At 48.0% G+C, this 25,222-nt stretch overlaps 1 protein-coding gene across 3 annotated transcripts in view; it reads right to left on the bottom strand.

Annotated features, from left to right (window-relative positions):
* Positions 1 to 25,222, bottom strand: part of RNF220 (ring finger protein 220) — a 355,867-nt gene that overhangs the window by 57,010 nt on the left and 273,635 nt on the right. The window contains exons 1-3 of one of the 3 annotated variants that reach the window (XM_063939463.1): positions 18,996 to 19,236; positions 18,827 to 18,869; positions 163 to 284 (exon numbers count right to left, since the gene is read on the bottom strand). In XM_063939463.1, coding sequence (XP_063795533.1) covers positions 163 to 284; positions 18,827 to 18,869; positions 18,996 to 19,031 — 201 coding nt within the window. In that variant the 5' untranslated portion in view covers positions 19,032 to 19,236. Of the gene's footprint in view, positions 1 to 162; positions 285 to 18,826; positions 18,870 to 18,995; positions 19,237 to 25,222 lie in introns of those variants that run through there. The other 2 variants (XM_063939465.1, XM_063939464.1) reach the window with 2 other exon arrangements.

The following is a 25,222-nucleotide window of genomic DNA, read 5'->3' on the forward strand; positions in this document are numbered from 1 at the left end:
GTGTTAGTGACAGCACCAATGATTTGTGCCTGGGCCAGTACGAATAGTGATATGTGCAGCAGAGCTGACAATCTACACATCCCCGGTGTTAAGCAGCAGAGGAGAGAGACAGGGAAGCAACAGAAGACAACAGGTGGCAAGAAGCGCCTCCTGCTCCACTACCTTTGCGAGACACAGTTCCACATGTCTACTCATCTCCTCCTCGGACCCCGACAATGGCCGGCTGCAGAGCGGACATACCTGCCCCTCATCTTGCTTTCGCCGCTTCATCTTTCCAATACGGGCTGAGTGCGCAGAGGAGAAAACAAGAAAAAGATTTGCATCAGTACAGCCTTCATACAAGTATGTGCAGATCATATTATAAAGTCTTAAGCTAGGTACACGCTATACAATTATCTGTCAGATAATCTGTCAGATCTAGCTGGCTGGAATGAAAATCTGGTAATGGATGAGAGCAATTTACAATCTATCATTTGTTCCCAAACACTGGAAAACTGTCAAAAACAGTCGTTCTTCCAAGTTGGTTAAATTTGTGTTTAACCAATTTGTATGAACGAGAGGTTTTGTTCGTTTTCCAGTGTTTGAGAACAAAAGATAGATTGTAATTTGCTCTCATCCATTACCAGATTTTCATTCCAGCCAGCTAAATCTGACAGATTATTTGACAGATAATTGTATAGTGTGTACCTAGCTTAACTGTCATACAGAGACTCTTTATAATTTTCTTAATTTACAACCATTGCCTAACATACAACATCCATAGAGTTTCAATGGTTTTGGATTTAAATGAGCAGCAACACTTCTCACACTCACATTGTATACCTCATAGAAACTATATATATATATATATATATATATAAAATAAGAATTTACTTACCGATAATTCTATTTCTCGGAGTCCGTAGTGGATGCTGGGGTTCCTGAAAGGACCATGGGGAATAGCGGCTCCGCAGGAGACAGGGCACAAAAAGTAAAGCTTTAGGATCAGGTGGTGTGCACTGGCTCCTCCCCCTATGACCCTCCTCCAAGCCTCAGTTAGGATACTGTGCCCGGACGAGCGTACACAATAAGGAAGGATTTATGAATCCCGGGTAAGACTCATACCAGCCACACCAATCACACTGTACAACCTGTGATCTGAACCCAGTTAACAGTATGATAACAGCGGAGCCTCTGAAAGATGGCTCACAACAATAATAACCCGATTTTTGTAACTATGTACAAGTATTGCAGATAATCCGCACTTGGGATGGGCGCCCAGCATCCACTACGGACTCCGAGAAATAGAATTATCGGTAAGTAAATTCTTATTTTCTCTATCGTCCTAGTGGATGCTGGGGTTCCTGAAAGGACCATGGGGATTATACCAAAGCTCCCAAACGGGCGGGAGAGTGCGGATGACTCTGCAGCACCGAATGAGAGAACTCCAGGTCCTCCTTAGCCAGGTTATCAAATTTGTAGGATTTTACAAACGTGTTTGCCCCTGACTAAATAGCCGCTCGGCAAAGTTGTAAAGCCGAGACCCCTCGGGCAGCCGCCCAAGATGAGCCCACCTTCCTTGTGGAATGGGCATTTACATATTTTGGCTGTGGCAGGCCTGCCACAGAATGTGCAAGCTGAATTGTATTACACATCCAACTAGCAAAAGTCTGCTTAGAAGCAAGAGCACCCAGTTTTTTGGGTGCATACAGGATAACAGCAAGTCAGTTTTCCTGACTCCAGCCGTCCTGGAACCTATATTTTCAGGGCCCTGACCACATCTAGCAACTTGGAGTCCTCCAAGTCCCTAGTAGGCGCAAGACACCACAATAAGCTGGTTCAGGTGAAACACTGACACCACCTTAGGGAGAGAACTGGGGACGAGTCCGCAGCTCTGCCCTGTCCGAATGGACAAACAGATATGGGCTTTTTTGAGAAAAAAACCACCAATTTGACACTCGCCTGGTCCAGGCCAGGTCCAAGAGCATGTTCACTTTTCATGTGAGATGCTTCAAATCCACAGATTTGACTGGTTTTAAACCAATGTGTTTTGAGGAATCCCAGAACTACGTTGAGATCCCACAGTGCCACTGGAGGCACAAAAGGGGGTTGTATATGCAATACTCCCTTGACAAACTTCTGGACTTCAGGAACTGAAGCCAATTCTTTCTGGAAGAAAAATCGACAGGGCCGAAATTTGAACCTTAATGGACCCCAATTTGAGGCCCATAGACACTCCTGTTTGCAGGAAATGCAGGAATCGACCGAGTTGAAATTTCTTCGTGGGGCCTTCCTGGCCTCACACCACGCAACATATTTTCGCCACATGTGGTGATAATGTTGTGCGGTCACCTCCTTTCTGGCTTTGACCAGGGTAGGAATGACCTCTTCCTGAATGCCTTTTCCCTTAGGATCCGGCGTTCCACCGCCATGCCGTCAAACGCAGCTGCGGTAAGTCTTGGAACAGACATGGTACTTGCTGAAACAAGTCCCTTCTTAGCGGCAGAGGCCATGAGTCCTCTGTGAGCATCTCTTGAAGTTCCGGGTACCAAGTCCTTCTTGGCCAATCCGGAGCCATGAGTATAGTTCTTACTCCTCTACGTCTTATAATTCTCAGTACCTTAGGTATGAAAAGCAGAGGATGGAACACATACACCGACTGGTACACCCACGGTGTTACCAGAACGTCCACAGCTATTGCCTGAGGGTCTCTTAACCTGGCGCAATACCTGTCCCGTTTTTTGTTCAGACGGGACGCCATCATGTCCACCTTTGGTAATTCCCAACGGTTTACAATCATGTGGAAAACTTCCCCATGAAGTTCCCACTCTGCCGGGTGGAGGTCGTGCCTACTGAGGAAGTCTGCTTCCCAGTTTCCATTCCCGGAATGAAACACTGCTGACAGTGCTATCACATGATTTTCCGCCCAGCGAAAAGTCCTTGCAGTTTTTGCCACTGCCCTCCTGCTTCTTGTGCCGCCCTGTCTATTTACGTGGGCGACTGCCGTGATGTTTTATCCCACTGGATCAATACCGGCTGACCTTGAAGCAGAGGTCTTGCTAAGCTTAGAGCATTATAAATTTACCCTTAGCTATATTTATGTGGAGAAAAGTCTCCAGACTTGATCACACTCCCTGGAAATTTTTTCCTTGTGTGACTGCTCCCCAGCCTCTCGGGCTGGCCTCCGTGGTCACCAACATCCAAAACTGAATGCCGAATCTGCGGCCCTCTAGAAGATGAGCACTCTGTAACCACCACAGGAGAGACACCCTTGTCCTTGGATATAGGGTTATCCGCTGATGCATCTGAAAATGCGATCCGGACCATTTGTCCAGCAGATCCCACTGAAAAGTTCTTGCATGAAAACTGCCGACTGGAATTGCTTCGAAGGAAGTCACCATTTTTTTACCATGGCCCTTGTGCAATGATGCACTGATTTTAGGAGGTTCCTGACTAGCTCGGATAACTCCCTGGCTTTCTCTTCCGGGAGAAACACCTTTTTCTGGACTGTGTCCAGAATCATCCCTAAGCACAGGAGACTTGTTGTCGGGATCAGCTGCGATTTTGGAATATTTAGAATCCACCCCTGCTGTTGTAACAGTATCCGAGATAGTGCTACTCCGACCTCCAACTGTTCCCTGGACTTTGCCCTTATCAGGAGATCGTCCAAGTAAGGGATAATTAAGACGCCTTTTCTTCGAAGAAGAACCATCATTTCGGCCATTACCTTGGTAAAGACCCGGGGTGCCGTGGACAATCCAAACGGCAGCGTCTGAAACTGATAGTGACAGTTCTGTACCACGAACCTGAGGTACCCTTAGTGATAAGGGCAAATTTGGGACATGGAGGTAAGCATCCCTGATGTCTCGGGACACCATATAGTCCCCTTCTTCCCGGTTCGTTATCACTGCTCTGAGTGACTCCATCTTGATTTGAACTTTTGTAAGTGTTCAAATTTTTTTAGATTTAGAATAAGTCTCACCTAGCCTTCTGGCTTCAGTACCACAATATAGTGTGGAATAATACCCCTTTTCTTGTTGTAGGAGGGGTAATTTAATTATCACCTGCTGGGAATACAGCTCGTGAATTGTTTCCCATACCGCCTCCTTGTCGGAGGGAGACCTTGGTAAAGCAGACTTCAGGAGCCTGCGCAGGGGAAACGTCTCGACATTCCAATCTGTACCCCTGGGATACTACTTGTAGGATCCAGGGGTCCTGTACGGTCTCAGCGTCATGCTGAGAGCTTGTCAGAAGCGGTGGGACGCTTCTGTTCCTGGGAATGGGCTGCCTGCTGCAGTCTTCTTCCCTTTCCTCTATCCCTGGGCAGATATGACTCTTATAGGGACGAAAGGACTGAAGCTGAAAAGACGGTGTCTTTTTCTGCAGAGATGTGACTTAGGGTAAAAAACGGTGGATTTTCCAGCAGTTGCCGTGGCCACCAGGTCCGATGGACCGACCCCAAATAACTCCTCTTCCTTTATACGGCAATACACCTTTGTGCCGTTTGGAATCTGCATCACCTGACCACTGTCGTGTCCATAAACATCTTCTGGCAGATATGGACATCGCACTTACTCTTGATGCCAGAGTGCAAATATCCCTCTGTGCATCTCGCATATATAGAAATGCATCCTTTAAATGCTCTATAGTCAATAAAATACTGTCCCTGTCAAGGGTATCAATATTTTTAGTCAGGGAATCCGACCAAGCCACCCCAGCTCTGCACATCCAGGCTGAGGCGATCGCTGGTCGCAGTATAACACCAGTATGTGTGTATATACTTTTTATGATATTTTCCAGCCTCCTGTCAGCTGGCTCCTTGAGGACGGCCCTATCTATAGACGGTACCGCCACTTGTTCTGATAAGCGTGTGAGCGCCTTATCCACCCTAAGGGGTGTTTCCCAACGCGCCCTAACTTCTGGCGGGAAAGGGTATACCGCCCATATTTTCTATCGGGGGGAACCCACGCATCATCACACACTTCATTTAATTTATCTGATTCAGGAAAAACTACGGTAGTTTTTTCACATCCCACATAATACCCTCTTTTGTGGTACTTGTAGTATCAGAAATATGTAACACCTCCTTCATTGCCCTTAACGTGTGGCCCTAATAAGGAATACGTTTGTTTATTCACCGTCGACACTGGATTCAGTGTCCCTGTCTGTGTCTGTGTCGACCGACTAAAGTAAACGGGCGTTTTAAAACCCCTGACGGTGTTTTTGAGACGTCTGGACCGGTACTAATTGTTTGTCGGCCGTCTCATGTCGTCAACCGACCTTGCCGCGTGTTGACATTATCACGTAATTCCCTAAATAAGCCATCCATTCCGGTGTCGACTCCCTAGAGAGTGACATCACCATTACAGGCAATTGCTCCGCCTCCTCACCAACATCGTCCTCATACATGTCGACACACACGTACCGACACACAGCACACACACAGGGAATGCTCTGATAGAGGACAGGACCTACTAGCCCTTTGGAGAGACAGAGGGAGAGTTTGCCAGCACACACCAAAAACGCTATAATTATATAGGGACAACCTTATATAAGTGTTTTCCCTTATAGCATCTTTTTTATATATTTCTAACGCCAAATGAGTGCCCCCCCTCTCTGTTTTAACCCTGTTTCTGTAGTGCAGTGCAGGGGAGAGCCTGGGAGCCTTCCCTCCAGCCTTTCTGTGAGGGAAAATGGCGCTGTGTGCTGAGGAGATAGGCCCCGCCCCTTTTTCGGCGGCCTCGTCTCCCGCTCTTAACGGATTCTGGCAGGGGTTAAATATCTCCATATAGCCCCCGGAGGCTATATGTGAGGTATTTTTAGCCAAAAATAGGTTTTCATTGCCTCCCAGGGCGCCCCCCTTCCAGCGCCCTGCACCCTCAGTGACTGCCGTGTGAAGTGTGCTGAGAGGAAATGGCGCACAGCTGCAGTGCTGTGCGCTACCTTAAGAAGACTGAGGAGTCTTCATGCCGCCGATTCTGGACCTTCTTCTTGTTTCAGCATCTGCAAGGGGGCCGGCGGCGAGGCTCCGGTGACCATCCAGGCTGTACCTGTGATCGTCCCTCTGGAGCTAATGTCCAGTAGCCAAAGAAGCCAATCCATCCTGCACGCAGGTGAGTTCACTTCTTCTCCCCTAAGTCCCTCGTTGCAGTGATCCTGTTGCCAGCAGGACTCACTGTAAAATAAAAAACCTAAGCTAAACTTTTCTAAGCAGCTCTTTAGGAGAGCCACCTAGATTGCACCCTTCTCGGCCGGGCACAAAAATCTAACTGAGGCTTGGAGGAGGGTCATAGGGGGAGGAGCCAGTGCACACCACCTGATCCTAAAGCTTTACTTTTTGTGCCCTGTCTCCTGCGGAGCCGCTATTCCCCATGGTCCTTTCAGGAACCCCAGCATCCACTAGGACGATAGAGAAATATATATATATATATATATATATATCAAAATCGACGGCACTCCCTGGTCCCCAAAGTAAATGTAACAATGAATGTAGTGCCGGTGCCCTCCCTAAGGTATACAGTGCACCTGTATCCTGATATGTAGAATGTAGACACGGGCGGCACTCTCGGCGTGAATGAAGACAGACAAGCAAGTCTTTAAGTTATCAACGTTTCAATGACCAAAGCGGCATTTTATCCTGACGAAAATGCCGCTTTGGTCATTGAAACGTTGATAACTTAAAGACTTGCTTGTCTGTCTTCATTCACGCCGAGAGTGCCGCCCGTGTCTACATTTTATATATATATATATATATATATATATATATATATATATATATATATATATATATATATATATATATATATATATATATATATATATATATATATATATATATATATATATATATATATATATATATATATATCTATTAGAACCGGCACTCCCCCTCTGTAGATATTAATGCTCCGGTGCCCTCTGGAAATATACACATATACCCATAGGAGAACAAACAGCGGCACTCAGGAGACTTTCTTGGAGATAATAAAGTGCAAAAATGTAATCCATGTTGTAATCAGGTGACCAACGTTTTGGGGCCGTGGCGCCCCTTTGTCAAGGTATCACCTTTACAAAGGGGCGCCACGGCCCCGAAACGTTGGTCCCCTGATTACAACATGGATTAAATTTTTGCACTTTATTATCTCCAAGAAAGTCTCCTGAGTGCCGCTGTTTGTTCTCCTATGGGTATGTATGTATGTATGTATGTATGTATGTATGTATGTATGTATGTATGTATATATATATATATATATATATATATATATATATATATATATATATATATATATATACACACATACATACATATAAAATCAATGTTTCGGAGACTAGGGGGCAGATGTAGTAACCTGGAGAAGGCATAAGGAAGTGATAAACCAGTGATATGTGCAAGGTGATAAAGGCACCAGCCAATCAGCTCCTAACTGTTAACTTACATATTGGAGCTGATTGGCTGGTGCCTTTATCACCTTGCACATATCACTGGTTTTTCACTTCCTTATGCCTTCTCCAGGTTAATACATCTGCCCCTAGCTCCTTTATGAAGTTTGATAATCCTTGATAAAGGAGCTAGTCTCCGAAACTTTGGAAAAACGTTTGTGATTTGCATTATTCACTAAAGATAGTCTCCTAGAGTGCCGACCTCCAGACCAGAATATAACTTCTTTATAGAAAGGATGAGCACCGGAGCAAGTTGCTTTTGCTGACCGGGAGTGCAAGGTATTTTGGAAAATGTATTATATATATATATATTATATATATATATATATATATATATATATATATATATATATATATATATATATATGAATTTACTTACCGATAATTCTATTTCTCGTAGTCCGTAGTGGATGCTGGGGACTCCGTCAGGACCATGGGGAATAGCGGCTCCGCAGGAGACAGGGCACAAAAGTAAAAGCTTTAGGATCAGGTGGTGTGCACTGGCTCCTCCCCCTATGACCCTCCTCCAAGCCTCAGTTAGGATACTGTGCCCGGACGAGCGTACACAATAAGGAAGGATTTTGAATCCCGGGTAAGACTCATACCAGCCACACCAATCACACTGTACAACCTGTGATCTGAACCCAGTTAACAGCATGATAACAGCGGAGCCTCTGAAAAGATGGCTCACAACAATAATAACCCGATTTTTGTAACAATAACTATGTACAAGTATTGCAGACAATCCGCACTTGGGATGGGCGCCCAGCATCCACTACGGACTACGAGAAATAGAATTATCGGTAAGTAAATTCTTATTTTCTCTGACGTCCTAAGTGGATGCTGGGGACTCCGTCAGGACCATGGGGATTATACCAAAGCTCCCAAACGGGCGGGAGAGTGCGGATGACTCTGCAGCACCGAGTGAGAGAACTCCAGGTCCTCCTCAGCCAGGGTGTGCACCTGACCAAGTAGCAGCTCGGCAAAGTTGTAAAGCCGAGACCCCTTGGGCAGCCGCCCAAGATGAGCCCATCTTCCTTGTGGAATGGGCATTTACATATTTTGGCTGTGGCAGGCCTGCCACAGAATGTGCAAGCTGAATTGTACTACACATCCAACTAGCAATCGTCTGCTTAGAAGCAAGAGCACCCAGTTTGTTGGGTGCATACAGGATAACAGCAAGTCAGTTTTCCTGACTCCAGCCGTCCTGGAAACCTATATTTTCAGGGCCCTGACAACATCTAGCAACTTGGAGTCCTCCAAGTCCCTAGTAGCCGCAGGTACCACAATAAGCTGGTTCAGGTGAAACGCTGACACCACCTTAGGGAGAAACTGGGGACGAGTCCGCAGCTCTGCCCTGTCCGAATGGACAATCAGATATGGGCTTTTGTGAGACAAAGCCGCCAATTCTGACACTCGCCTGGCCGAGGCCAGGGCCAACATCATGGTCACTTTCCATGTGAGATATTTCAAATCCACAGATTTGAGCGGTTTAAACCAATGTGATTTGAGGAATCCCAGAACTACGTTGAGATCCCACAGTGCCACTGGAGGCACAAAAGGGGGTTGTATATGCAGTACTCCCTTGACAAACTTCTGGACTTCAGGAACTGAAGCCAATTCTTTCAGGAAGAAAATCGACAGGGCCGAAATTTGAACCTTAATGGACCCCAATTTGAGGCCCATAGACACTCCTGTTTGCAGGAAATGCAGGAATCGACCGAGTTGAAATTTCTTCGTGGGGCCTTCCTGGCCTCACACCACGCAACATATTTTCGCCACATGTGGTGATAATGTTGTGCGGTCACCTCCTTCCTGGCTTTGACCAGGGTAGGAATGACCTCTTCCGGAATGCCTTTTTCCCTTAGGATCCGGCGTTCAACCGCCATGCCGTCAAACGCAGCCGCGGTAAGTCTTGGAACAGACATGGTACTTGCTGAAGCAAGTCCCTTCTTAGCGGCAGAGGCCATGAGTCCTCTGTGAGCATCTCTTGAAGTTCCGGGTACCAAGTCCTTCTTGGCCAATCCGGAGCCACGAGTATAGTTCTTACTCCTCTACGTCTTATAATTCTCAGTACCTTAGGTATGAGAAGCAGAGGAGGGAACACATACACCGACTGGTACACCCACGGTGTTACCAGAACGTCCACAGCTATTGCCTGAGGGTCTCTTGACCTGGCGCAATACCTGTCCAGTTTTTTGTTCAGGCGGGACGCCATCATGTCCACCTTTGGTCTTTCCCAACGGTTCACAATCATGTGGAAGACTTCCCGATGAAGTCCCTACTCTCCCGGGTGGAGGTCGTGCTGAGGAAGTCTGCTTCCCAGTTGTCCACTCCCGGAATGAACACTGCTGACAGTGCTATCACATGATTTTCCGCCCAGCGAAGAATCCTTGCAGTTTCTGCCATTGTCCTCCTGCTTCTTGTGCCGCCCTGTCTGTTTACGTGGGCGACTGCCGTGATGTTGTCCCACTGGATCAATACCGGCTGACCTTGAAGCAGAGGTCTTGCTAAGCTTAGAGCATTGTAAATTGCTCTTAGCTCCAGTATATTTATGTGGAGAGAAGTCTCCAGACTTGATCACACTCCCTGGAAATTTTTTCCTTGTGTGACTGCTCCCCAGCCTTTCAGGCTGGCATCCGTGGTCACCAGGACCCAGTCCTGAATGCCGAATCTGTGGCCCTTTAGTAGATGAGCACTCTGCAGCCACCACAGAAGAGACACCCTTGTCCTTGGAGACAGGGTTATCCGCTGATGCATCTGAAGATGCGATCCGGACCATTTTTCCAGCAGATCCCACTGAAAAGTTCTTGCGTGAAATCTGCCGAATGGAATCGCTTCGTAAGAAGCCACCATTTTTCCCAGGACCCTTGTGCAATGATGCACTGACACTTTTCCTGGTTTTAGGAGGTTCCTGACTAGCTCGGATAACTCCCTGGCTTTCTCCTCCGGGAGAAACACCTTTTTCTGGACTGTGTCCAGAATCATCCCTAGGAACAGCAGACGTGTCGTCGGAGACAGCTGCGATTTTGGAATATTTAGAATCCACCCGTGCTGTCGTAGAACTACTTGAGATAGTGCTACTCCGACCTCCAACTGTTCTCTGGACCTTGCCCTTATCAGGAGATCGTCCAAGTAAGGGATAATTAAGACGCCTTTTCTTTGAAGAAGAATCATCATTTCGGCCATTACCTTGGTAAAGACCCGGGGTGCCGTGGACAATCCAAACGGCAGCGTCTGAAACTGATAGTGACAGTTTTGTACCACGAACCTGAGGTACCCTTGGTGAGAAGGGCAAATTGGGACATGGAGGTAAGCATCCTTGATGTCCAGGGACACCATATAGTCCCCTTCTTCCTGGTTCGCTATCACTGCTCTGAGTGACTCCATCTTGATTTGAACCTTTGTATGTAAGTGTTCAAATATTTCAGATTTAGAATAGGTCTCACCGAGCCGTCTGGCTTCAGTACCACAATATAGTGTGGAATAATACCCCTTTCCTTGTTGTAGGAGGGGTACTTTGATTATCACCTGCTGGGAATACAGCTTGTGAATTGTTTCCAATACTGCCTCCCTGTCGGAGGGAGACGTTGGTAAAGCAAACTTCAGGAACCTGCGAGGGGGAGACGTCTCGAATTTCCAATCTGTACCCCTGGGATACTACTTGTAGGATCCAGGGGTCCACTTGCGAGTGAGCCCACTGCGTGCTGAAACTCTTGAGACGACCCCCCACCGCACCTGTTTGTACGGCCCCAGCGTCATGCTGAGGACTTGGCAGAAGCGGTGGAAGGCTTCTGTTCCTGGGAATGGGCTGCCTGCTGCAGTCTTCTTCCCTTACCTCTATCCCTGGGCAGATATGACTGGCCTTTTGCCCGCTTGCCCTTATGGGGACGAAAGGACTGAGGCTGAAAAGACAATGTCTTTTTCTGCTGAGATGTGACTTGGGGTAAAAAAGGTGGATTTTCCAGCTGTTGCCGTGGCCACCAGGTCCGATGGACCGACCCCAAATAACTCCTCCCCTTTATACGGCAATACTTCCATGTGCCGTTTGGAATCTGCATCACCTGACCACTGTCGTGTCCATAAACATCTTCTGGCAGATATGGACATCGCACTTACTCTTGATGCCAGAGTGCAAATACCCCTCTGTGCATCTCGCATATATAGAAATGCATCCTTTAAATGCTCTATAGTCAATAAAATACTGTCCCTGTTAAGGGTATGAATATTTCCAGTCTGGGAATCCGACCAAGCCACCCCAGCGCTGCCCATCCAGGCTGAGGCGATCGCTGGTCGCAGTATAACACCAGTATGTGTGTATATACTTTTTAGGATATTTTCCAGCCTCCTATCAGTTGGCTCCTTGAGGGCGGCCGTATCTGGAGACGGTAACGCCACTTGTTTTGATAAGCGTGTGAGCGCCTTATCCACCCTAAGGGGTGTTTCCCAACGCGCCATAACTTCTGGCGGGAAAGGGTATACCGCCAATAATTTTCTATCGGGGGAAACCCACGCATCATCACACACTTCATTTAATTTATCTGATTCAGGAAAAACCACATGTAGTTTTTTCACACTCCACATAATACCCTTTTTTGTGGTACTTGTAGTATCAGAAATATGTAACATCTCCTTCCCACCAGCATTTCTGTGAGGGAAAATGGCGCTGTGTGCTGAGGAGAATAGGCCCCGCCCCCTTTTCGGCGGGCTTCTTCTCCCGTTTTTCTGAGACCTGGCAGGGGTTAAATACATCCATATAGCCCCCAGGGGATATATGTGATGTATTTTTAGCCAGAATAAGGTACTATCATTGCTGCCCAGGGCGCCCCCCCCAGCGCCCTGCACCCTCAGTGACCGCTGCTATGAAGTGTGCTGACAACAATGGCGCACAGCTGCAGTGCTGTGCGCTACCTTATGAAGACTGAAAAGTCTTCTGCCGCCGGTTTCTGGACCTCTTCACTTTTCGGCATCTGCAAGGGGGTCGGCGGCGCGGCTCCGGGACGAACCCCAGGGTGAGACCTGTGTTCCGACTCCCTCTGGAGCTAATGGTGTCCAGTAGCCTAAGAAGCCAATCCATCCTGCACGCAGGTGAGTTCACTTCTCTCCCCTAAGTCCCTCGATGCAGTGAGCCTGTTGCCAGCAGGACTCACTGAAAATAAAAAAAAAACCTAACAAAACTTTTACTCTAAGCAGCTCTTTAGGAGAGCCACCTAGATTGCACCCTTCTCGGCCGGGCACAAAAATCTAACTGAGGCTTGGAGGAGGGTCATAGGGGGAGGAGCCAGTGCACACCACCTGATCCTAAAGCTTTTACTTTTGTGCCCTGTCTCCTGCGGAGCCGCTATTCCCCATGGTCCTGACGGAGTCCCCAGCATCCACTTAGGACGTCAGAGAAATATATATATATATATATATATATATATATATATATATATATATATATATAATTTTTAATTATTAACAATGAGACATAAAAAATAAATAAAATGGTCCTGGAGCCATAGGGTGACCATCCGCCATCCTACGAGGGAAAAGATTAAAAAGAACAGGCAAGCGAGACCAGAGTCTGACTAATTAATAGAGATGGGTGAAATCATTTCTAATTAGCTGACAAATCCCCCCCGTCTTGCTCTCCTGTCATCAGAACGGCTTCAGCCAACATTTCCCACCTTCCCTGACTAATCAGAAGTGAAGAAACAGGAATTGTACTTGCGGTGGTCAGGAAAAAAAAAAAATGTAATTCGGCTACAAAGCGGCGATGGGAAAAGTCGGCTCGGTATGAAATAGTGGCGCTGATCTTTTCTTATTACTCAAACCTTATGGCCGCAGGTGAAGAGTTGAGCAGTCATAATGTGAACATTGCTATGAAAAAGGTCTTAACATCATTAAGGTCTAAACTTCAGGGTATAACAGCTGCTCCCTGTCTTTTAGTACAAGACGAGGGAAGCAATTAGAACCTGGATAGAAAAGGTCAACAGATTTTTTATTTTTTCTCTCCGTTCCCTCGCCTGGTGGTAGGAATGGGCTGATCGCCAATGCTACACAGTGAGGTCTTTCTATCCAGGGTGGAACAAATTCTGACTACATGGTACAAGACAGTGTACAAGCAGCTGAACATGACTGATGAGCCGAGGTGTTACATCCTTTCCACAAATGGGACGGTATGGAAAGGGCACGCTGGAGGCCTGCGACAGCGAGATCTGGTGCTATGTCAAACCTGGACAGAACAAGTTGATGATACAACTTAATAATAAGACGGGAAAGGGGGGGGAGGGGGGGTGACATATACAGTTACTTGTTTACAGTAAGGAGTCTTGCCCCCTAAGACAGCAAAGAGATGGCAGTGTAAGATCTGCTCTTACTCCACCTGCTGAATTAATTGAGGAATTCTCTTCCTCTACTGACAATACATAGCTGTTCCCTTTCACTGCAATTCCCGCTGTATTCTGCCAGTCCCCCACCCCCTCCGCCTGCAGTGCTTAGGTGCACATTACCCAAGTCTAACCAGAAACTTTAGGACTGTTGGTGAACGGTTATTGTTTCCACTTAAAACATGCCAGGCATCATACTCAGATAGAAAGAGTTGACATCAGCACACACCAGTCATTATAAAGCAGTTTACAAGTTTTCTGGGCTGTGTGTGACAGGATATCACTAGGGAGGCCAATCCCGGGCCGTTTTTTCAATCCCGGGATTCGGGATTGAAAAACGGTCAATCCTGGGAATTCCCGGGATTGCAGTAGGGATTAGAGAAAATTGTAGGGAGCAGCGCTGGAGGGAGGGTGTAGGTAGCGGTGCGGGAGGTGTAGGTAGCGGTGCGGGAGGTAGGGAGTGTGTAGGTAGCGGTGCGGGAGGTAGGGAGTGTGTAGGTAGCGGTGCGGGAGGTAGGGAGTGTGTAGGTAGCGGTGCGGGAGGTAGGGAGTGTGTAGGTAGCGGTGCGGGAGGTAGGGAGTGTGTAGGTAGCGGTGCGGGAGGTAGGGAGTGTGTAGGTAGCGTGTAGGTAGCGATGCGGGAGGTAGGGAGGGTATAGGTAGCGATGCGGGAGGTAGGGAGGGTGTAGGTAGCGGTACGGGACTCAGGACAGAGGGTGTAGGTCGCGGGAGGTAGGGAGGGAGGGAGGGAGGAAGGCTGCACGGAGGGAGAGAGGATCATGTGTGTAAGTAATAGTGCTTACTATTAGACGGGCGGCAACCATTAACACACTGAACGCGGCGGCATTTCAAATGAAGCGCCGGCCGCCAGCCAACCAGAGCTGGCGGACCGGCAGCCAATCAGGGAAACGGCCGCAGCAGTCGCTCCTGATTGGCTGCTGCTGCAGCTTCCCTGATTGGCTGCCGGTCCGCCAGCTCTGATTGGCTGGCGGCCGGCGCTACATTTGAAGTGCCGCGCGCGTTCAACTTGTTCATGGCTGCTGTCCGCCTAAATGAGTAAGTACTATTACTTACACACCCACCCTCCCGCCGCCGCGCATGCGCAGTATAATCCCGTGAATCCCGGGATTGGATGCTCCAATCCCGGGATTCAAATCCCGGCATTTTTGGGCCCAAATCCCGGGATCCCGCCGATCCCGGGATTGGCCTCCCTAGATGTCACCCATATACACTGACTGTACTCTGAAGCCACTTCTCTTCACTCTCATCCATGTGTTAACAACAGAACATGCTGCCAGCAGGTGCTACTAATACGTCAAACTAAACAATGAACAATGGACCTAAATCAGACCGGATCGTAGCAGCAAATTTGTTTGTTAGCAGATGGGCAAAACCATGTGCACTGAAGAGGAGGGGAGGGGGGGGGGGGGGGGGGGAGATATAACATGTGCAGAGATTTATGCACCCTACACATTGGGCGATAATACTGAAAGATATTGACGATCTTGTTCATTAATGAACGAGATACCGTTCATATCTTTCAGTGTGGAGGCAGCAACGATGAATGATGCGCGGCCCCGCGCTCGTTCATCGTTGCTGCCCCGCCGCTTGTGCATGCAGGCCAATATGGACGATCTCGTCCATAATTGCCTGCACTGCTATGGAGCCGGGTGGAGTGAAGAAACTTACGTATATATCACAGAGTGTACCACTGGCTTCAGATGCTGATCCCTGAAAAGTTACTGTACAACACTGCTCACCTGTTATATATGTTGGCTATCTATGGCTGATGATGATGAATTACCTACTTCAATTTTCAAAGTAGTATAAAAAAATATGAAATGTCTAATGAAGCGCATATGCCAAGGACCATACAAGGGATGTGGAAAATGGTCCAGAGTGATGTCAGGTGTTGGTAATTATAATCAATAATGCAATGGAAAGGAATGTAAATAAAAGGTCATCACTTGGTGGCAGGAATGTACGGGCAATAGTTTCAATGTAATAAGAACGCGGAAGAGCATATTAATCACTGCAGGAAAATTATTATAGCTCCTTTGGAACTGGTAGTACATAGATACAAAAAGTATATAGATGGTCTGAGGAACGTGGAAAACATCTGACCCCAAGTTCTCACCCTAGAGATGGCCATCGACCATTCTGAATCATCGATGGTGTGTGGCTGATGCCACATGCTTTTGCAATCGATGGGGAGGAACCAGATGTTTTCCCTCCATTGATGGCACAACATAACTAAACGGGACAGGGAGCATATCCCGCCACTGACACACCCGAAGCCCCACCTCCATGTTCTGATTGGCCCACGGGCCAGTCAGTCAAAGTACAGGGATGACCACTTGCCGTATTGCCATTGATGGTAACCCCACCGATAGCCATACCTATCTCACCCTAATATGCCCCTATATTCTTCCTTGCCAGTCTCCATCCTCCCGTCACTCAAATATATGTGAGGAGGACTCCTGGTCCCACGTGGAAATGGAGCCGGTAGAGGTCAGTGGGAATTAAGGGACAACCCCTATCAGGCACCGAGACACTATACTGACCTCTCTGGTCTCTGTAATATACACGGTATGCATTAAGGTGAGGACACGGGATAAAAAGTTCTCGTTCCTCAGGCCATCTGGATACATCTTGTTTCCCTGCATAATCCAACCCGCTCCAAATGGCATGCATGCTTTCACTCAGTGCATAAAATACTGCTTTAGGTCTATATTCCAGCCACCAGATTTTGATGCTCTCTATTAAGCTGCCTTTTCATTGCATTATTTATGCCAATTACCAATACCTGCCATCATTTTGGACCTTTTTCCCCACACCCTTGCCATATGCACTGACCTACAGACTTCATAATAGTTTGTAGAGGAGGTGGTTTAAATGATCACCAAATACTGGAAGATGCATGTAGAAAAGATTCATGCAGATTTAGAAGTTCTAATGGGCCCTACACATTACCCAACGCCGAGCTGCCCGACGGCGGATACGGCCGACGGGCGACCCGGCGGCAGGGGGAGGTGACGGGGGAGTGGTTTCTTCACTCCCCCCGGCACCCGGCTCCGTAGCAACGCATGCTAATATGGACGAGATTGTCCATATTGGCCTGCATGCATAAGTGGCCCAGCACAAGCGATGAACGAGCGCGGGGCCACACATCGTTTATCGTTGGTGCCTACACACTTAACGATATGAACGAGTTCTAATTCATTAATGAACAAGAACGTTCATATTGTTTCGTGAAATCTATAAGTGTGTAGAGCCCTTTATGCTTTATCAACAAATAACACAATATTATTCACACATAGCAGAAAATAAAATGCAAATCATCTACAAACATTTCCATCAGGGAAACCAAAGTTCAGCAAATATTAACTCATATTATCATATTAATGTTGGCCTTACAAAATGATACAGTCCTCACATGAAATAATTTAGCTCAGCAAGCTTAGTTGACATTAGAGTACATGAATAAAGGTCAAAGAAACCATAAATGCACAAGATGAAGCAGCATCCCACAAAATGCAGTAAGTAATGAAAAGGACTAAAAATCGCATCCGACCAATATGAAGACAGCCGATATATGAACACCAGTCAGTCAGGGAGTTTGCTGCCAGGAGGGGGTTCATGGCGTTGGGGATGACAGTCAGAAGCTGTGGTACCCGAGGTACACATGCCTGTCAGGATCCATGGTGCTGGAGGTCAGCACCATCAGTCATAGGGCCTAATTCAGAGCTGATCACTCCTCTGCGAATTTGTAGAGGTTTGTGATCAGACAGTGGCCGCCCAGACAGAGTGAATACCCGCCCCGTGCAAGTCTGCGTACGCCGTGCAAAAAGCTTTGCAGACGCTGGTCAGCTGCAAATCCGTTCGCAACTCACTCACCATGGAATTATTTTTCCAGTATGTGCAGTCTGTGAGCAGCCCAGGACCTACTCCTACAGTGCCATAGAATCAGGCTAATCGGGGCCAGAGCCGACGTCACACACCCTCCACAAAAACGCTTGGGAACGCCTGCGTTTTTCCTGACACTCCCAGAAAATGGGCAGTTACCACCCCCAAACGCCCGCTTCCTGTCAAACAACTTGCGTACGCCTAGCGATCAAAAGAGGCACAGGATTTTTTTTTATTGCAGTTTGGCCTCGCGCTTACGCAGTCGATGAAACATTGTTCGCCTTGTGAATTCGCACAACAGCTATCAGGTCTGAATTAGGCCTATTGACCATGATGCTGTAGATGCGCACAACAGTCAGTCAGGGATCGTGATCAGCACCATTGTCCCGGAGATATGCATGGCAGCTACTTACAGACCAATCAGGGGCCATGATGCTGGAGGGGCCATCTGTGGTGACGGAGATGTGCACGGCAGGAAAACATGGGCCGTGATGTTGTTGATGCGCACGTCAGTCACCCATAAGCAATGATGATGGAGATGCGCACACGGGTCAGTCAGAAGCTGTGGTGCCAGAGATGCACACGCTTGTCATTCAGAGGCCGGACATGAGCACGCCATTCAATTAGGGGCCAGAGATGCGCACCAGTCAGTAAGAAGCTGTGGGGCCAGAGAAGAATGCGCCAATCAGTCAGGGCCTGGGGAGGCCCGCGCCAGTCAGTCAGGGGCCGGAGAGGCCCGCGCCAGTCAGTCAGGGGCCGGAGAGGAATGCGCCAATCAGTCAGGGCCTGGGGAGGCCCGCGCCAGTCAGTCAGGGGCCGGAGAGGCCCGCGCCAGTCAGTCAGGGGCCGGAGAGGCCCGCGCCAGTCAGTCAGGGGCCGGAGAGGCCCGCGCCAGTCAGTCAGGGGCCGGAGAGGCCCGCGCCAGTCAGTCAGGGGCCGGAGAGGCCCGCGCCAGTCAGTCAGGGGCCGGGATGCCAAAGATGCAGTCAGTCATCGGCTGGGGAAATTCCATCAGGCAAGGAGATGTAGATGCACACATTATGAATAACACAGTAATAAACATATATCTTTATTATATGCACAGTAAATATATATATATATATATATATATATATAGGACCAGCACTCACCGTTCAGGCGTGTCTGCCTATTGGCTCTGACTCTCAGGAAGGTCTGCGAGAAGAGAATAGACAGATGATTAGTGATTGCAGGCCGTTATCGGGGACCCATCATCATCATCACCACCACCGCATCCCCCCCCCTCTCCCGTGTCTCCGCCGCAGGTGTAAACAAACCTACTTCCTTTCTGCCCCCGGAGCTGCTCTCCCTCTGCATGACAACTAGGGGGCGTTCGCCTAGCTGAGCTCAGATATCGGCCTCCGGGGGCGCGCTGCCGGCTGTCATGCTCGGGTTGGGCGGGGGCGCTGTACCGGTCTCCCGGGCCCCGAGCCGATGGCGGCGGATTATAACGGCTTCTCACAGCCAAACTCGGCTCGTAGCGGGCGCCATTTTTGCTGCGGTCATGTGATCGCCAGACGCAGGAATGCAGGCACGTCGACGTAACCACGCTCGCCGCGTTCCCATAGTAACCGGCGCCGCGCGCCTTCTCCTACATAGCCCTCCGCTGATCATCATTGCCTCTGTGACTGACAATCACTGCAGAGCGCACAGCCACAGATATGTGATGATGGTGCATCTGCAGAGCCTAGACAGTGTGACGCTGCAGAGCGCAGTGTTTCAGTGTGATGGTGCAGAACCTGAACCAGAGCATACTATAAGAGTGTGACAGTATAGCGAGTATGAGGGTGCAGAGCATTGAGAGTCACTGGAGCAGAGCTCGGGTGTAGAACACACAGAGAGGGACTGTGAAAGTGCAGAGCACAGAGATTGTGATGGTGCAGCACGCAGAGGGTGACAGTGTTGTTGCAGAACACAGAAAAGTTTAACCATAAAATAAATACAGCATTCCCCTTGACATTGCATACATTTTGTGACTACAGTGACAGGAAGCTGCTACAAAGTAACTGCAGACACTAATGTGCAGCACAGGATCAGGTATGATATATCCGCACATGGATGCCGGCTGTCAGTATACTGCCAGCGGAATACTGGCAGCGAGGCAGTAAGTCCCCTTGTCGGCTCGCTGTGGTCGACACACGCTTAGGGCCTGGTGGCGAGCTTCACTTGCCACAAGTTCTATTCCCACTCGTTTGGTGGCGTAGACACACCATCCGAGTGGGAATTACGGACGGGTGTCGGTATGGCGTCCGTCGGTAGAACGATGGGATCCAGACAGCAGGCATTTTGAGTGCATCCCGCAGTAACTCCCCATTGCTGTCGTATTCTGAGCCCTGCATTACAGCTTAAGCTAAGTACATATGGTGAATATTTTTGGTTGGGCCTACAACTGGGACGAGTATTCGTCCAGAGGGGGATCCCGATTTCTGTATTTCGTCCTTTGAAAAATTGCCGGATTTCTCGTGAAATCAGACTCAACCACGCACTACCTTATTGCGGTGTGGTGTTTAAACAGGGCCTGGGACATTGGGCCTAATTCTGAGTTGATCGCAGCATCAAATTTGTTAGCAGTTGGGCAAAATCATGTGCACTGGGGGGGGGGGGGGGGGGGGGGCAGATGTAACATGTGCAGAGAGAGTTAGATTTGGGTGCGGCGTGTTCAAACTGAAATCTAAATTGCAGTGTAAAAATAAAGCAGCCAGTATTTACCCTGCACAGAAACAAAATAGCCCACCCAAATCTAACTCTCTCTGCAAATGTTATATCTGCCCCCCCTGCAGTGCACATGGGCCCTCATTCCGAGTTGTTCGCTCTGTAATTTTCTTCGCATCGCAGCGATTTTCCGCTAACTGCGCATGCGCAATGTTCGCACTGCGACTGCGCCAAGTAAATTTGCTATGAAGATTGGTATTTTACTCACAGCATTACGAGGTTTTTTCTTCGTACTGGAGATCGGAGTGTGATTGACAGGAAGTGGGTGTTTCTGGGCGGAAACTGGCCGTTTTATGGGAGTGTGTGAAAAAACGCTACAGTTTCTGGGAAAAACGCGTGAATGGCTGGAGAAACGGAGGAGTGTCTGGGCGAACGCTGGGTGTGTTTGTGACGTCAAACCAGGAACGACAAGCACTGAACTGATCGCACTGGAAGAGTAAGTCTCGAGCTATTTAGAAACTGCACAAGAAGTCTTTTCGCAATATTTCGAATCTTTCGTTCACAATTTTGATAAGCTAAGATTCACTGCCAGTAATAAAAAAGCAGCTTGCGAGCGAACAACTCGGAATGAGGGCCATGGTTTTGCCCAACTGCTAACAAAGTTCCTGCTGCGTTCAACTCAGAATTACCCCCACTATACGACAAAATAGGCTGATGTGACCATTATTGGCATATTGGCCCAATAACTGTATAGCCCTCTCTCATCCTGAGCAATCCTGTCGAATTTGGCCCTGTTTCCCTCAAAAGTACATGAATTGGCAGCTATACCGCCGATTCACGTACTATTCGAGAAGTCGAATTCCCCGACTTGTTGAATAAAAACAGCTGGGATTGAATAGGTCGAATCACAATTCGACCTTAAAAAGTCGAAAACTGCCGTCTTTTCGACAGACAAACAACAGACAGAGAGGAGGGGGGTGCAAATCCCCACCCCTAAATTCCCTTCCGCACACTGAAAATTACCTGTAACCATCCCTGAACCTATCTGGTAATAAAATTCAGAGAATTAGTCACAAATGTTTGCAAACACATGTTTAGCTGCTGGCCACGTCACGGCTTCTCCGATACAGCAGTCCTAACCTACATAATAGCAGTGCCCACATAGGGCCATGTAATTTGTCACAGTAGGCCTCATGATAAAGGCTATTACCAAAACACTTCCAGACAGAGAGCTAACTTACCCAGGAGCCACCCCCAGGATCTCCCATTGGCACTACAAGGAACAGCATGCCTTCCAAATGCTGCTCCCATTTAATGCCTCTTGCACACAAGCAGACAAACAATTTGGCAGTTGCTCAATCATATCTGGAGTCTTTTCGACAGACGACAGCTTTCGACCCTAATTGAATATACCCCTAAATCTACTATGAATAGGATATTCCAATTATTTTCATGAGAACTCTGCTCCTGGATGTATGTGTGCAGGAGGAAGTGCAGTATGCACAGACGCCATCACTGGCGCTTCTTCCTGCGGCAGTGCAATCACTGACAGCGCAAGTCTACAATGGGGATATTAACTCATACTGTCAGACACTGCGCTTTACCTTAGTAGGGAATCCTGTTTTTTTTCCCTGATCCGTGCTGCTTGGCATCTCCACATGGATTGGAGCTGCCTATTACAAAGCAGCCTCGCCAAGTTCTCACCATCTTGCTGCTATGTTATTTTATAGCCTTTGTGTTACAGCATAGTGACTGGATCTCATTTTCCATCAAGAATCAGTTACTCAGAACTTTCTCCTAACAGCCAGACCATGCGTTTAATTCAACTTGGATCGCTATTGAGACAGAAATTGTGATTTTCTCAATCCTGCTTCTGCTAAACGCATGTGAAGAGCCGCCCAGAAAGGTAAAATACGCCCACCGATGCAATCGCAAAATTGCGTATGCATTAGCAGAATTGCAATGCATACGCAGAAATCGAGTACCACAGACAATTGTGGTTGACCCAGGGCTACTCAGTATAATGAGAATATAGGGGGTCATTCCGAGTTGATCGTAGCTGTGCTAAATTTAGCACAGCTACGATCATCTTTCCTGACATGCGGGGGGACGCCCTGCACAGCCTGCCCCGCATGTCACTGCCGCCCCCCCCCCCCCCCCCCCCCCCCGCATAAGTGCAAAGGCATCGCACAGCGGCGATGCCTTTGCACTTCAGGAGTAGCTCCCGACCAGCGCAGCTTTAGCGTGCTGGCCGGGAGCTACTCCTCGCTCCCCGGCCCGCAGCGGCAGCGTATGACATCACACAGCCGCTGCGGCCCGCCCCCCGTTCGGTCCGGCCACGCCTGCGTTGGCCGCCGTTTCATTTTCCCAACCACTCCCCACAGACGCCATGTTAACACCCACAAACGGTCCCTTCCTGTCAATCAAATTGCAATTGCATTTCACTAAATTTGCTGCACAAGATAGCAGAGACAGCTTATACAGTGCCTTGAGGTATAGACATATTATGTCCTGTGACTAGAGGAACGCAATGAGTCACTTCTATGGGGCATAACAGATATTGTGGCCATTGAGGTGAGATACACAATAATCTATTTTAACTAATATCTAAAATGTTATATTAGTATTAGTATATTATAGCTTAGGAGCGTGACACAACATGTCTAGGATTTTGCCCTTAAAAGCTAAAATGTGCCCTCCTTGGTGAACAGCACCCTTCCCAGATAACTCCTTAACGGGTCCTGTTTCTGCCACTTGGGATCTTTAGCTTTGAAATTGTGACTCCTGAGTTACCACATTAATAGCGCTAGCTGGAATAGACTCCTACAGCTGAGGTGATGGTAATGCATTTGGCTCCGCAGGAGACCTTCCTGGGCATTGTAAATAGATGGATATGTAATTATTTGCTTGTGCTCTGTGAGAGGACAACAGTGACTCACAAACACAGAACACAGCAAATTGTATTATTTCCCGGTTCTGCAGCTAGCAAGTCAATGAACGCTCCCGTCATATCTGCGACCCGCTGTCCTTGCCTTATGTGTTAATGGCATTACAACTTGCTTAGCTACAATGAAGACAACAAGGAGAGACATTCTGAAGCCTGGGTTATTTTTAAAATCCTACATGTAGTGTACACTTACTATTAATAATCATTGCTCTTTACGTTGAATATGTCTGCAAACGTAACACTTCTCAGAGCCCTGCAGTACTGCATAAAATATAAACAGCAACCAATGACACAACCTGATATATGCCTATTAAGGACTTTGGGGATATCTTATTATCTGCAGTAATTTGCGACACAAAAGAAATGGGCTTTAATCGCGATAACAGCCAGATGGTCATTATCAGTCTATCCAATTATGGGGGTCATTCCGAGTTGATCGGTCACTAGCAGTTTTTATCAGCCGTGCAAACGCATAGTCGCCGCCCACGGGGGAGTGTATTTTCGCTTTGCAGGAGTCTGAACGCCTGTGCAGCAGAGCGCCTGCAAACACATTTTGTGCAAAACAAGACCAGCCCTGTAATTACTTATCCTGTGCGATAATTGCTGCGACGAGTGACACGGTAATGATGTCAGATACCCGCCCAGCAAACGCCCGGCCACGCCTGCGTTTTTCCAAACACTCCCAGAAAACGGTCAGTTGACACCCATAAGCGCCCTCTTTCTGTCAATCTTCTTGCGTTCGGCTGTGCGATTGGAACTGTCGCTAGAACCAGTGCAAAACCACAAAGGACTTCGTACCCGTACGACTCGCGTGCGCATTGCGGTGCATACGCATGCGCAGATTAACCGTTTTTTTCACTGATCACTACGCAGCGAACAATGGCAGCTAGCGATCAACTCGGAATTGCCCCAATAGCCCTTTTTTTTGTGCAACAAATTACTCTATATCACATGAAAACACACACTGTAGGTTCCACAAAAAGTTGCAGACCTATGTGTTTTTGCTGCAGCTAATACCAAAAAATGGTTACATATTAATCCCCAATAAATGCCAAAATCGGGGCAAATAGAAAAGCCCCGAGTGAGTCAATTATTATTTGTATTTACAGTTTCTTATATAGCGCAGCATATTGCGCTTTACAATTGCAAACAATAGTGATGAGATAAACTGGGTAATCTCAGACAGCTGACGGAAACGCTCCGTTCCCAAGGCGGAGACGGAGCGTTGCGGCGGCTTCCCAATGGGGACGTGGTAGCCAGGCTGCGCCGGTAGGAGTCTTCCCTGATTTCTGCGACCACATTTTTGACGCCACTCCTTGTTACCTTCTCCAAATGGCCCTTCATGTCAATCACTCTGCGATAAAAAATTCACTGCAAGCATCATCGTAAAGGTACCTTGGCGCATGTGCAGTGCGATCCCCGCACATGCGCAGTCTGACGATAATTGCTCAGTTGCATGAACATCGGCACGGAGTACAAACCTGAGGGGCAGATGTATTAACCTGGACACTGCATAAGGAAGTGATAAACCAGTGATATGTGCAAGGTGATAAACACGCCAGCCAATCAGATCCTAACTGTTAATTTACATATTGGAGCTGATTGGCTGCTGCGTTTATCACCTTGCACATATCACTGGTTTATCACTTCCTTATGCCTTCTCCAGGTTAATACATCTGCCCCTGAGTTACTAAAATTCTAAAATAGTCTCATTACACACTTTGCTGCATAGCTGGCTAATCTACGCACATCAATCATGATACGGTCTCAGTCAGGGCCGGATTAAGTCTTCGGGGGGCCCGGGGCACTTGGGATAGGGGGGCCTCTCCCACATGTCAGCACCACACCACTGGCTGTGGTACACAGTGATAATGATTAGATTCATATATAATGGAGATACTTATGACAC

The sequence above is a fragment of the Pseudophryne corroboree genome, chromosome 9 (genome assembly GCF_028390025.1).
Source record: "Pseudophryne corroboree isolate aPseCor3 chromosome 9, aPseCor3.hap2, whole genome shotgun sequence".
In the NCBI taxonomy this organism is placed as follows: domain Eukaryota; kingdom Metazoa; phylum Chordata; class Amphibia; order Anura; family Myobatrachidae; genus Pseudophryne; species Pseudophryne corroboree.